This window comes from Mizuhopecten yessoensis, unplaced genomic scaffold (assembly GCF_002113885.1).
Source record: "Mizuhopecten yessoensis strain PY_sf001 unplaced genomic scaffold, ASM211388v2 scaffold10479, whole genome shotgun sequence".
Lineage (NCBI taxonomy): Eukaryota > Metazoa > Mollusca > Bivalvia > Pectinida > Pectinidae > Mizuhopecten > Mizuhopecten yessoensis.
This window is the reverse complement of record NW_018408567.1, coordinates 858,669-872,066: the sequence shown is the minus strand read 5'-3', so window position 1 is coordinate 872,066 and position 13,398 is coordinate 858,669. Positions and strand designations below refer to the sequence as shown.

At 36.5% G+C, this 13,398-nt stretch overlaps 1 protein-coding gene across 1 annotated transcript; it reads left to right on the top strand.

The window, feature by feature from the left end:
* Nucleotides 1–833: 833 nt before the first annotated feature.
* Nucleotides 834–12,379, top strand: LOC110460760. The gene is made up of 6 exons (XM_021513875.1): nt 834–1,068; nt 5,342–5,452; nt 7,524–7,602; nt 8,935–9,090; nt 10,085–10,191; nt 10,894–12,379. The coding sequence occupies exons 1-6, from the start codon at nt 931–933 to the stop codon at nt 10,954–10,956; spliced, it is 654 nt and encodes a 217-aa protein (XP_021369550.1). The 5' UTR covers nt 834–930; the 3' UTR covers nt 10,957–12,379.
* The last annotated feature ends 1,019 nt before the right edge of the window (nt 12,380–13,398 follow it).

The window sequence follows — 13,398 nt, the reverse complement described above, 5'->3', positions numbered from 1 at the left end:
TATGAAATTACTGTGAACACCTTAGTTTAGGTCCAAATATAGCTGTCACAAATTATAAGGTCCCTGTGGATATGTAGACGGACACAATAATAAACTGAGGTCTCATTAAGACGTCGAGTGCATGCTGAATAAATGTGATTTGAAGACGAGCGGATTGAAAAGGTTGTCTTTTTAGAGTAAAGGAAGTGATTGCAAACTCTGAATTTCCAGATAAAATTAAAGACTAATTTAACATTGTTGATAACCATGGTGTCACTGTGTGTATCTCGACGTGTTACGAAGGTGTCCCTCTCGCAGGGGATCGGTTTCGGGATTTTGTGTACTATATGACCTAAATCTTAATTTAAATCTAAATCTTAAATCTAAATCTTAATACTTTCGGTTAATAATAAACCTATAACTTAACATTAACACACCAGCAACACATTTTTATCCGGTGTTAATTGTATAAAAGGTACTTTTTTTTATACCTCGATACCCTCATTTTTATAAGGTTTTAGAATCCGAAACTGAGCCCCTGTGGTCCCTCTCTGATCCGGAATTTCCATTTGGGACGTGATTAATACTCTAATTTTAGATATTATACACACAGTAGGCGCGCTTACATTTAGCGACATGAATTAATCTACACAAAAACAGTTTTTGTAAAATTATATGTAAAATTAGAATATTGAGCCATTGACCTAAGTTTCATTTGGTATTTGTTAAATATACACGACTTGCAATTGTCACTTCTATTTTTATATGTATTAATAATTAGGATGAGTAGGAATATGGAGACGGTTCGGGGTTGGTCTAGTTGTATCGTGTCATCCGGCTAAATGAGAACATAAACCGGCCCAGATCACATGGAGATGACGATGTTTACCTTAGCGTGAAGTGCATATATAATTCAACCTCGCGTGAGCAAGCGTTATTACACAAACAACCATGAACGCTGTAAGCAGTCTCCTGGCTTTCTGCCTCGTCGTCGTCCTGTGCGAGAGCTGTTGTGTCCCAGATCAGTGGGAAGCAATTGAGGGCATTGTCACCGGGATTGACGAACGAGGAAGGGGGAATTTAGAGACGGTAAGGCACCTGACAAAGTCACACGTCCGAATATATGTAAAAGTAACGTCGCAAAACCTTTTGGTGTCACAATAATATACAGTATATTTGCGATATCACACTTATATGCATTTTTATGTGGTGCAGTTTTATAATATGTATTTGGTACTCGCATAATGAAACTGAAATCCAACATTTGCTCATGGTCAAGTTGTCAAATCATGTATTTGGTAGAGAAAAGATAGTTTGTTCACCTGTTGCATAAGTACTAATATTGATACCCGGCCTCCTCTGCTCCGGCCGGCGCCGGCAGTATATAAAAAAATATCTCTTCGTCAGAAAGCTAGGTTGTCGCAGCTACTGTTGTGTCAGTCGTTCAAGCATTCCCAAAGTCTTTATGTTCATTGAGATTAGAGACATATATATATATATATTTGCCTGTAGTATGTTTTTAGTCACCCCTGGGGGAACCCCAGTGGGGACTTTTAATTCCGGTTTTAGTCCCAGATTTTGACCTCAGTTGCCTTGGGCTGTTAAAGAGTCTTGCTTCTGTCATAATATACCAGGCGCTAATTACAAGCTCTAGGATAACTCGGATATCAATTTCCTTTTTGAACAGGAATAGAACAAAACCTAAACGCGTTCCAAATTTCCCAGGGGAATTACATTATAACCTAAAGATGTTCCGAGTATGAATCAGGGCACCTTTGAGGTTCCCAAAGGGGTAAACTGTCGTATTATAAATTGCTATTGACTGATTTAGATATTTTATGTCTGACCAACGACTACCGTTAATATTTGCATATAGTGCACACTTTTTTAAGGGAAAAATGACGTGTTAAGAAAGGGGTGTACACGATACTAAAGAACAATCCAAAACAAGTCCTTGGTCGCGACCATTTCTTGTAAATTTTTCGAGGATTTTCGGAAACGTTTTGAAATATGCTCACAGCAATAAAACTGCTAAATTTCGTTGAATAATCCCTGATTGCATTGCCAATTCAACAATTACGAAAACTTGCAAGTTTAAGTCATATTATACTATAGAATCAGATAAATAAACTTGAGTAAAGTAGGCCCAACTTTTCAGGACGTTACGTTGTGAATTGATAAATACCACGTATCGGGAAACAACGAAGAATTGCATTGCATTTATCACTCTGTGGTTAAAATGTCGTTCTTGGGTAAAAAGCATGCTGAACTCTTCAATCTTGATAGTATGAATGTGTCGAAACGACATGGGTAAAGTGGTTGAAGTTAGCAAGTTTGTGTACCGCAAAGAGTCGAGGTCTGCCACGTGATACTATTAACCGGCAGGAATTTACAAGTGACATCCATGCAAATTGAACCGATAATGATAAGTTTGAGTTTGAAAATAAAATATCCACGGGTTCAAAACAGCCAAATACATTCCGATCTTTTTTTTTCGAGGGAGAATTGCTGAAATCACAATTGTTTGGTGTTCTTCATGTCTTGCAAATTCGGCTGTAGGCGGTCCTCTTCGAAGTGACTGCCTTTAGCGTAAACATTCTGCAGACAATCAGAAAACTACTTGGAAAAGTGTATTTCATAACAAAAAAAAGTAGAAGATTTATCCGTATATAAGATTGAATCTTTTCTGAAACTTACTGTTGTACAACATTGTTATATTCCAATTACCTGTTCTGCCCATGCCAGGTGACCGAGTCAGCGCGCAGATCTCCCGTATTCGAGGTGTATAATTGGGACATGCTTTCCTATTAATTCCATGTGTTGGCATGGCTATCTGAACAGCATGTATGTATTTACACCTGGTCATTGTTTACCAGGTGTAAATACATACATGCTGTTCAGATAGACATGCCAACACATGGAATTAATTGGGACATGCTTTCCTATTAGTTCCATGTGTTGGCATGGCTATCTGAACAGCATGTATGTATTTACCCCTGGTCATTGTTTACCATTTTGATTGACAGGTGGAACTATATCCGTTGTAGCTTGGTCAATGATTTATCGGAAAATGATCATACAGCATGTTGGGGTGACTTTCATGTCATTCTGACATATTTCTAGTTTTTTGATGTTTAAACGGAATTATAAATCTGATAAAGATCCACGAAAACAGTGTTTTACCAATGTTGCTTATTGCTGTTGAAGCACAGGGGCTTGTATAGACTTATATGATAAAAATAGCTAGAACTACCTTAGTTTATATAAACACATATATCTAATTTTATCATATAAGTCTATACAAGCCCCTATGGTTTGACCGTTTCATTGGGCATAGCGCCAGCTCATGAATTTCAATGGTCATGTGTTTTCTAAAGCTCTGACCAGTAGCCATAGCAATGGCACTTTTGCTGTTTTCAAATGGTAATTAAAAAAATAGAAAAAATAAGGGGATATCAGAACCAAACGTCATTGGTTGTAAATAGTATTGTCTTTGGGGGCAAAGAGGCCAGACTGTAGTGGAACTGGACTGGGTTGATCGCTGGTGACCATGCATGTACTCAGGTACTCATTGTAGCTCAATTGGGGAGAGTAGGCGTAGAGTTCCGAGGTGCTGGGTTTGAATCCTGTTTCATTTTTCCTTTCCTGTTCCGTGTAATACGTAGAGCCACCCTATTGACCATATTAATGCTGTAGACTTTGATCCAGCATGTGCAGCATGAATTATGAGCATTTGAGTAAGCCTTAATGTCTAGAGAGTGTTGGATATATATATACATTCAATGCTAAGTGACTACAGAATTTCCTTAACCCTTTCACCCCTATGTAACTTTAGTAGACGTTTTCATGCATTGATATGGATGAGTCCATTATGGTCTACAGTGGTGAAAGGGTTAAGGATAGATAGATCACCTCTGCACTATGTTTTGTAATATCCACTCCTACAGGGCCAGAAATTTAAAACCTCTAGTCAAGTCAGGCAAGGTACGAGTAGCTGCCTGTTTTACTGTCCTTGGTAACCCAACATTATTCAACATGCTAATTAATACAATTGACCCATCAGTTTGGCTTGTGGTTTTTAGTTCAACGACTGGTCCAGCTGGTGATTTCACAAGTCTCACACTAATCGGGCTACCTCTATTGTCTAACCTGGTTTCTAGTGTAAACATACTATATCTGTTATGCCTCATGTTGCTGCTATATGTTGTTACATTTTCACCCAAAATTCTTGTATAAGCATGTAAGTTGTAACCTTTGGTTGTTACAAGGATGTAAAAGAGTTCAGATTTAAAATAAAGGAATGTACACATAGTTAAACTCAAAGAGTAAATCCTAACAACCTGTTGAAGGTTTTCCATTTATGTATGCATACATTTCATTGTCTGCATTCAGGTAATAAAAACAGCTGTATGTTGATAGTCTTTGTGAATTACTAATGAAGGGAATTTTAGCATTACAAAAAAACTGTATCTATTTCCTGGTAAACATAGTATCACTTCCCTGTATATTGTCTCTGTTTAACGAAAAGTCTGAAGATGAAATTGTCAAGGCCACAAATGTCAAATATATAAAAACCTTTAAAAAAACCTTCTTCTGAACAAGCAGGAGGCACGGAGTAATTATACTTAGCCAGTAAGTACCTGGAATGAAGAGCTATAGGGTTTCCTCAAATAAATAACCTTAACCTACATGTACTTTCAAGATCGCAAGAGTCAAATTTGTTAAAAACGTTTAAACAACTTCTTCTGAATAACCAAGAGTCCTAGAGCAATGCTATTTGACCTTTATGTACCTGGGATAGAGCGCTATAAAGTGTGCTCAAATAATTGGCCTTGACCTACTTTCGAGGACAAAGGGAGCAAATATGTAAAAATAGCTTTTTCTAAACAACCAGGAGGCAAAGGGTGATGATATTTGGCCAGTAGTTACCTCGGATGTAGAGCTATGCAGTTTCCTTAAGTGGATGACCTTGACATACATTGAAGGTCACAAGGGTCAGATATGTTAAAACCTTTAAACAACTTTTTCTGCATTACCAGGAAACCTAGGTGTTGATATTTGACCAGTAGCATGCTTGGATGTAGTAGTATAAAGTTTCAGGAAGTCTGGAACATTCTTAAGCAAAGGAGACAAAGTATTTGAGAAAATTTGCAACGCTGCTATTATTGAGAACATTTCCCCATGATTGCTCAAATATCCAGGTGAGCAATACAGGCCCTCTGGACCTCTCGTTTGATCATACAACATTGGTTAGTGTGGGCAGTTTATCAGTCAAAGAGTCAAAAGATTTCATTGTACCAGGTGAAGTATTATTCTAAATTGGAAAGAATGCATTTGTCAATTATGGTTTTTATTTTAACAGGGTTCCATTGCATTTGCTTATGATGCCCTCAGTGAGAGGATTGCTGCTGGCTACAGAGTTTACTATGATGACAAGGAGCGTTCCGGGAAAGTCATAATGGACTTTGGCAGGGTAGGTATTTTTGCAGCAAATGACTTGTTACATATTATAAGTCTTTGTGTGATATACAGAAAGTACATTCTCCCACACTTCATATTTGCTTTCCTCTTGTTGCTGGAGAGAAAACAAATCTGTTTATTGCCCATGCAAAAGACCTGTACAATTGTACCTTACTCACAATCTTATTCTAAAAACATCTACATTTTAATACATCATAGTTGCATGTTGTAGTATTATCGGGAAGCATTATCAATTTTGTCATACATTTCAATTTTCCTAAGCTTTTGATGATGAAGCAGCGTAATGGGTCACCATTCAATGATGTACAGGAAAGAGTAGGAGAAAAACAGTTACTGCTGTGTGATGTGGACAGAGAACTCTTAACCTTCAGGAGATATAGGCAATGACTCCTGTTAGACAGAGGACTCTTAACCTTCAGGAGAAATAGGCAATGACTCCTGTTAGACAGAGAACACTTAACCTTCAGGAGATATAGGCAATGACTCCTGTTAGACAGATAACTCTTAACGTTCAGGAGAGATAGGCAATGACTCCTGTTAGACAGATAACTCTTAACCTTCAGGAGATATAGGCAATGACTCCTGTTAGACAGAGGACTCTTAACGTTCAGGAGAGATGGGCAATGACTCCTGTTAAACTTCAACCATCATACCCTCTGGTTGACCTGTCTCGGTCTGCATCACACGAGTGACTGCAGATTCTCTGTTAAGTATTGATGGACCTGTACGTCAAAAGTACCATTTGTCTTCACAATGAAGAATTTTACATAACATGTGATCTAGATCAAATGTGTTAAAGTTGTCACATCTTTGAATGTCTGTTCTAAATTAAAAAATCACCTGCCTGTGTTTAGGAAATGGCAACTACAAACTTGTACCTGTTATATCATTGTAATGAGCCAGTGGAGTTATTAAATCATCCATTTATCATATAGATCTCTTAGTGTTTAATTATTTTGGGATTTCACACTATACAGGAGAGCTATTGCTGATTAGTATCAGGCTTTTTTCACCTGAGTTTTACATCAGCTCATTCCATTATGAATTGGGAAAATATAGCATTATTTTCATTGAAATTGGGAATAGATTACTCACTTTTGGTCATTTTGGGAAAATAAGGCACTTTTTAGCTAGGGGAAACAGCTTGTATTCGGCTGTAAAACTGAGCAAAAAAAATCACTGAAGATATATATATACATGAACATTTTGTCTTTGTTACATATACATGGCTATTTGTCAAACATATACCATGTGGCTTAAGAACTGTGAAGTTAATACCAACATCACGAAACATGTATATATATTTAACCCATGTAATATGTATGACCTATCAACCCCTGTGATTGGTTGTAAGTTTCAATTGTTTCAATTGTTTCAATTGTGACGTCACGCCTAGGACAAGAACATGATGTCACAGACTTACGCACTGGAGTCAAAATGGCTTCTTTTTACATTTCAAAGTTGCATGGAAAATGTCGTTTTTTTTACACGCATAAATGTCACAAATATTGATTATGTGATTAAAAGGATCTTGCACTCGTTTTCATTTCTTATGAAATTTATGAAACTTCCCACGATTTTTTCATTTTAGCTAGCCTAAATTGAAAAATTCTTAGACTCGTTTCATAAATCTCATATGAAATGGAAACTCATGTAAGATCCTTAGATATATATATAATGATATATATATATATTTTCACCACAACTTGCGAGACAATATTATTAAACATGTAAAAATTAACACATCATCAGCTAGCCTTACTTGTATAGTTTAACATCTCCTAAGGATATCTAATATTTTTTGTATTAAATATCATAAAAAGTATGAGACTGCATTATGCTGTGATGCTGTAGAAATCTCGCTGATTTCCTCTGTCGCACATGTCTATGATGCTGCTTGATACATATAGATTTTATTGATGTTTGCTAATATAGCAAACATCAGTAAAATCAATATGTATCAACCAGAATCATAGAAGGTTACAATCTGAGGATAACTCAATGTAAATAGATTCTGCAAATACTATCTAAATCAGTGTTTACTTTTTTTTTTACCACCAAAGGAAAAGCAGTACATCATTTCCAGAGGTGTATGTGTTATAGCAGAACTGAAGAAGCCATTCCAGAAATCTTGTATCCCAGGTACTATTTATTATTAGCTCACCTGGCATGAATTAGAAGTGCCAGTTGAGCTTAGGTCATAGTCTGTTAACTTTTTCTTTGAACGACTTCTTCTTAAGAACTGTAGGACCTAGGGCCATGGTATTTGGCGAGTTGGTACTTGGGAGGGAGTGCTATGAACTTTTCTCAAATAAATGACCTTGACCTACTTTCAAGATCACAAGAGTCAAATATCTTAATTTTTTTTGAACAATTTCTTCCAAAGAACCAAAAAGCCATGAGCAATGATATTTGGCCAGTAGGTACCTACGAGGGAGAACTATAAAGTGTCCTCCAATTAATGACTGCGAACTACTTTCAAGATATTGTTTGACAACATCCAGGAGGGCCAGGATGATGATACTTGGTCTGTTAGTGCCTGGGATGTAGTGCTACGAAGCTGCCTTAAATGGATGACCTTGACCTATCTTGCAGGTCATGGGGGTCAATTATTTAAAAAAAAAAATGAATGACTTGTGAATGAATAACAAAGATACATATGGTGATGATATTCGGTCAGTGGCATGCTGTGATGTTGTGCTATAAAGTTAACTTTAATAAATGACATTGACTTTCTTTCAAGGCAATAGTGGTCAAATATATAAAAAAAATCGTTTAACAACTTCTTCTTATAACCAGGAGACCCAGGGTTGAAGTTTCCTCAACTGGATAACCTTGACATAAGTTGAAGGTCAAAAAGGTCAGATATCCTAAAACCTTTCAACATCTTAATAACGAAGACACATATGGTGATGATACTTGACCAGCGGGTATTTGGGATGGAGTGCTGTATAAGCTTTTATCAAATGAATGACCTTGACATATTTCCAATGTTAGAGGGGTCAAATATGTAAAAACCTTTAAAAAACTTCTTCTACATTACCAGGAGGCCCTGGATGATGATATTTGACCGGTAGCATGCTGGGATATTGTATGTAAATTGTATTTAGTATGGAACATGCCTAAGCCAAAATGATTGAATACATGGAAATAAATGCATTTTTTTTTTTATTGAGAACATGTTCCCATGATTGCTTAAATATCCAGGTGAGCGATACAGGCCCTCAAGGCTGCTTGTTAATTTTTCTAAATGGTGCTTCAGGAATTTATATTCAAAGTAAGTAAAACTTACTAACTTTTCTGAAATGGGACAGTGTTTTATGAAAAGGGGGCTTAAAAATTCAATATTCATGTAGCAGAAGTGTTAGTTATTATGACACAAAATTCTTGTTACATGAAGGAATTTGTTTTTTTAAAGACAACTGAATTTTTGGGTAAACACTGTGTGTGACGTGCTGTTTTGTTTATTTACAGGTGATGCCAAGCCATATACATACACTTTAGGAGTTGGGGATGATATTCTTACTGTGAAGTCCTACCAGGTGAAGTATGAAGAAATTATGGCCAGTATCAGTGTTACTAACGATTGTGTCCCTGTATCGGAGATCTTAACTGGACAAATCAAGGGAGGTAAGATATCTTGATAATCTGACAAACTAATATAAATATCTTTATAGAAACCATATGACCATTCTGTTAGCTTTGTCAACCTGATCAATTTTTCTTACACATATATCACTGTATTAGTTAGTTTCCATGTGTTTCTGTACTGTATTTTCCAATGTGCATGTCTTTGTTTTGGTATTGTCTTCATATCCTTGTGTCTGAAATGTTTCTGTGTTGGTGTCTGTGTAACTGTGTTTGTTAATTTAATTTGCTTTTTTTGTGTGTCTCACAGTCTGTGAGTTTGTGTCCCTGTGTTTAAGGACATGTGTTTGTGTCCCTATAATTGTGTTCCTTTATTTGTGGCCCTATGTTTTTGTCCTTGTGTTTGAGGCCCTGTGTTTGTGTCCCTGTATTTGTGGCCCTGTATTTGAGGCCATGTGTTTGTGGCCCTGTGTTTTTGTCCTTGTGTTTGAGGCCCTGTATTTGTGCCCCTGTATGTGATGCCCTGTGTTTGTGTCCCTGTGTTTGAGGCCCTGTGTTTGTGTCCCTATGGTTTTGTTCCTGTATTGGTGTCCCTCTGTTTTTGTCCTTGTGTTTGAGGCCCTGTGTTTGTGTCCCTATGGTTCTGTTCCTGTATTTGTGTCCCTGTGTTTTTGTCCTTGTGTTTGAGGCCCTGTGTTTGTGTCCCTGTGGTTTTGTTTCTGTCCATGTTTGAGACCCTGCGGTTGTCTGATTTGTTATGTTGTTGTTTTGTGTCACACAGTCTGTGAGTTTGTGTCGACATGTCCATAAGTTTGTGTTTGTGTATTTGTGTCCCTGTACTTGTTTCCATGTGTTCGAGGTCCTCAGTTTGTGTCCCTGTGTTCTTGTTTGTATGTCTGTGTGTCCTCGTATTTGTGTACAATAGCTGTTTGCCTGTGTTTTGTGTTACTGGGTTTGTGTCCCTTTGTATGTAAGCAATAGCTGTGTTACCTTGCATGTGCACTACTAAATGAAATATTTTGTTTTGTCATTCTAGTGAGCTTTGTTGAAACCATTGGGTATACTAACGTGACCGTTGGAATCGCTAATGAAGGTGTCTTCACTCCCCCACCCATTTGTATGGGTGGTAGGGCACGGCATATGGTATGTACAGTCATGACTTAACTATGTCAGAGGATTTCCAGTAAAAGTGGTACATTAATATACAGTATATAGTATATTAGATCTTTTAAAAAAAACCAATTCAAATGTACACATTTTTGCATGCCCTAATGAAACCTAGGTACTAGTCACCAGTTTAAAAAAACCCAGTAATTATATAAATCCCCTGTAAAAAAAAAGAAAAAACAAGAAGATGTTTTTAGCTAGTCATTCTTTCTGTATGACATTGCTTCCTGTAAAGTAATTTCACTATATACCTACATGTCTGAAATTCTGGAAACACCTGCCTCTTGGACCATGTATTGACTGAATTCCAATAGTTAAAAGATAGGCTGTATCTATGTACATCATTTCTTAGTTAATAGCTACTTCTTTTATTGCATTTTGCCTGGTATTTTTGGAAGATTGCTTCCCTAAATATTGATGGATCACAGTCAACATTTATATGAGCTAGGATAATAGCGAAATTTTGGTCAGACCACATTTTAAGTTGCATTGAATATTTGTATATATAAAGTACCTGTAAGGTTATGAGTACCTCTTTTCCTCTGATAAACTTTTTTTTACATCTAAAGGCAAAAAATATGCAGGAAACTGAAAAACATATGTGAAGTTATAACCATCAAAACCATATACTTAATACTATATATAAGCTTTAAAGATTATTTTTGACATTTTTCGCAGATTTATGGAAAACTGCGGGACCCGATCATGGACCTCAGGAAACATGCCATTCTCGGGATGTAGACAACAGGAGAACCCGAGTCATCGAAGAAAATCCAAACAGACTCTCATAACTGGCATATACGTTTTGACATAGTTGCGAACGCTAGCTTGAAAAATTCAAATAATTCTTATAGATTAGTTGTTTGAATCTCACAAAATATAATCAGTTTGATTAAACATGAACAGATCTACTGAAACCAGTACATGACTGTATCTGTAGGCTTTGTTACAGGGGCATAAAGATGAAGTGAGAAAAAAAATAAACACCTGCCATTGATTTAACTCATTCACCCCTGAAGACACATTTGAACTCTTCCAGTTCAAAGGTTGGAATAGTTCATTATGAAATTTCAGGGGTGAATGAGTTGAATACACTCTCTAATGAAGTACATTGTTTCTTGCTTTAGCAATGATTTCTTTGGTCAAATTAACTATAACTGTAGTTGGCTGAACTACAATAAATGATCTCCCTCCTTAATTGCTCGATCGTTACTGCTCACAGCAACCACTAATATTCATGTTTGTGTCCCACCCACCTTTCAGTGCAGAAACCAAGGGTTTTCATCAATAACTCCATTTAGAATTGTTTGTTATAAAGTGAGAATAAAAGGATACACAAGGTTTTTTTTTTTTTTTTTTTGAATTGATTAAAAGAAATGTCGGTTTATGTGAAACTCCTGTCGGATTGCAGCCATATTACTGCATATTGCATCTCTGTATTTATCTGTTTATTTGTTACAAGATGCAGTTGATTTTTGTTTGAATTTAAAACGTATTTAATCAGATCAAATATAAAGATTTTTTTTTTTTTTACAAATGTTTATATTTGAATAACTATTATTCTCAATCAGATCTACCTACAAAACAATTTTTGTGATACATTTACAATAAAACCTCATTATACTGCCACCAATTGTCAAAATTGAGGGAAATGAATTCAAAAATTCTTTCGATGAAGAGAAAAAAGGACTTGGTAATATAGTGGTAAGTAAGCTGTCATCTGGAGCAATGGGCAGTATACCGAGGTTTTTATTTAAAAGAACAATCATACCCCATCAGATCTGCTTTGCTTGTCGTTTTACATGTAGTGCTTCAGTCCACATCTAATTGCTTGTGTGCTATTTATCGTGCTTATTTGAAACTTTTCATTCCATACGTTTTGTTTCCTATTGATAAATTCTTGTTTGTTGTTTTTTTGTAACTTTTTACGTTCAGATCTACCTTGGAATTTTGAAGAATTTGTCTTTCACAAAAAACACCCAGTTCATTGAATGAATACACTTTTTTTTTGGACTAAAGTGGACCCATTTATTGTTATCGTTTACTGGTGTATTTATTCTAGGGTCCGAGTAAACTTGACCTTGAAAATTTGAATATTGTGAGCTATTATGTATTCGCATTTCATATCAGTGTTTATTTCTAATAAAATCTATAAACTTAGTAGTAGATTGTGTTTGTTGTAGATCAATTATCAAACCAGATTTTGTCACCACACACTCTCACTAGATGTAGGTTACTCATTACATCTGTACATGCTATAGCTATGTGTAATTATTCTAAGGTAAAGGTGTTTGGCATCTAAAAAGGTGACCTCGGACTTGTAAGATGAATGAATCTTGCTTTACATTACCGGTAAGGGAATATGGAATCAAAAATGAGATGAGAAAAGAACATGGAAGTTTAAAAAAAAAAAAAAAAAGGAAAAAGAAATGAAATCTAATATTTGGCCATGAATCATTCGGTAGGGACAGCACGGAAAGTAACACGAGAGGCTCCGACCAAACCAGTGGTAGACATGAAAGTTTCGGAATGCAAATCCAATCATGATGGGTCAACAATCTGTTACTGGATTGACAGTACATCAATTATAATTCGGGAATTGTGAAGAATACCTGTGTATGAAAATAACAGCTACAGTAGTTCCGTAAGTCATGTACTAGCATGAGGCGGAGAATGCAAAGAGGCTTTGTGTCGAGGTTGGTGATAAACTAGAATTTACCACAGCTTTTCTTGCACTGCTGCATGCATCTGGCAGAGAACTATAGGAGAAAAAAAACCGCCAGGTGTCCGAGGGATGAAGCCAAAGGGACTATTTGGCCATATTTATTTAAGCGACTTTACTGGAATTATGAGAAGGGTATCAACAATTTTTTGTAGAAAGCATTCTCAGGTGTTGGGGATTCAAACTTGTTCAAATGGAGGGTCTGACTTCAGGAGGAGACTGAGTGGTGGAGCCAAAAGGGGTAATTTTACAAATGGAGGGTCTGACTTCAGGAGGAGACTGAGTGGTGGAGCCAAAAAGGGTAATTTTACAAATGGAGGGGCTGACTTCCAACCCCGGGGGGGAGGGTGCGCCCAAAGGCACCTTGACAATATTGATTTTTGTAACTGTTCTGAAACTATGCAATAGAAATTGACCGTATTTGGATTGAAGTATTCTACAATGGTAATGAACCAAACATG

Excerpts from the sequence above, each read along its gene's own strand:
- LOC110460760 (XM_021513875.1), top strand. The coding sequence starts at position 931 with ATGAACGCTGTAAGCAGTCTCCTGGCTTTCTGCCTCGTCGTCGTCCTG. Across the intron at positions 1,069-5,341 it reads GAAGGGGGAATTTAGAGACG|GGTTCCATTGCATTTGCTTA; the intron begins GTAAGGCACCTG and ends TTATTTTAACAG. Across the intron at positions 10,192-10,893 it reads GTGGTAGGGCACGGCATATG|ATTTATGGAAAACTGCGGGA; the intron begins GTATGTACAGTC and ends CATTTTTCGCAG.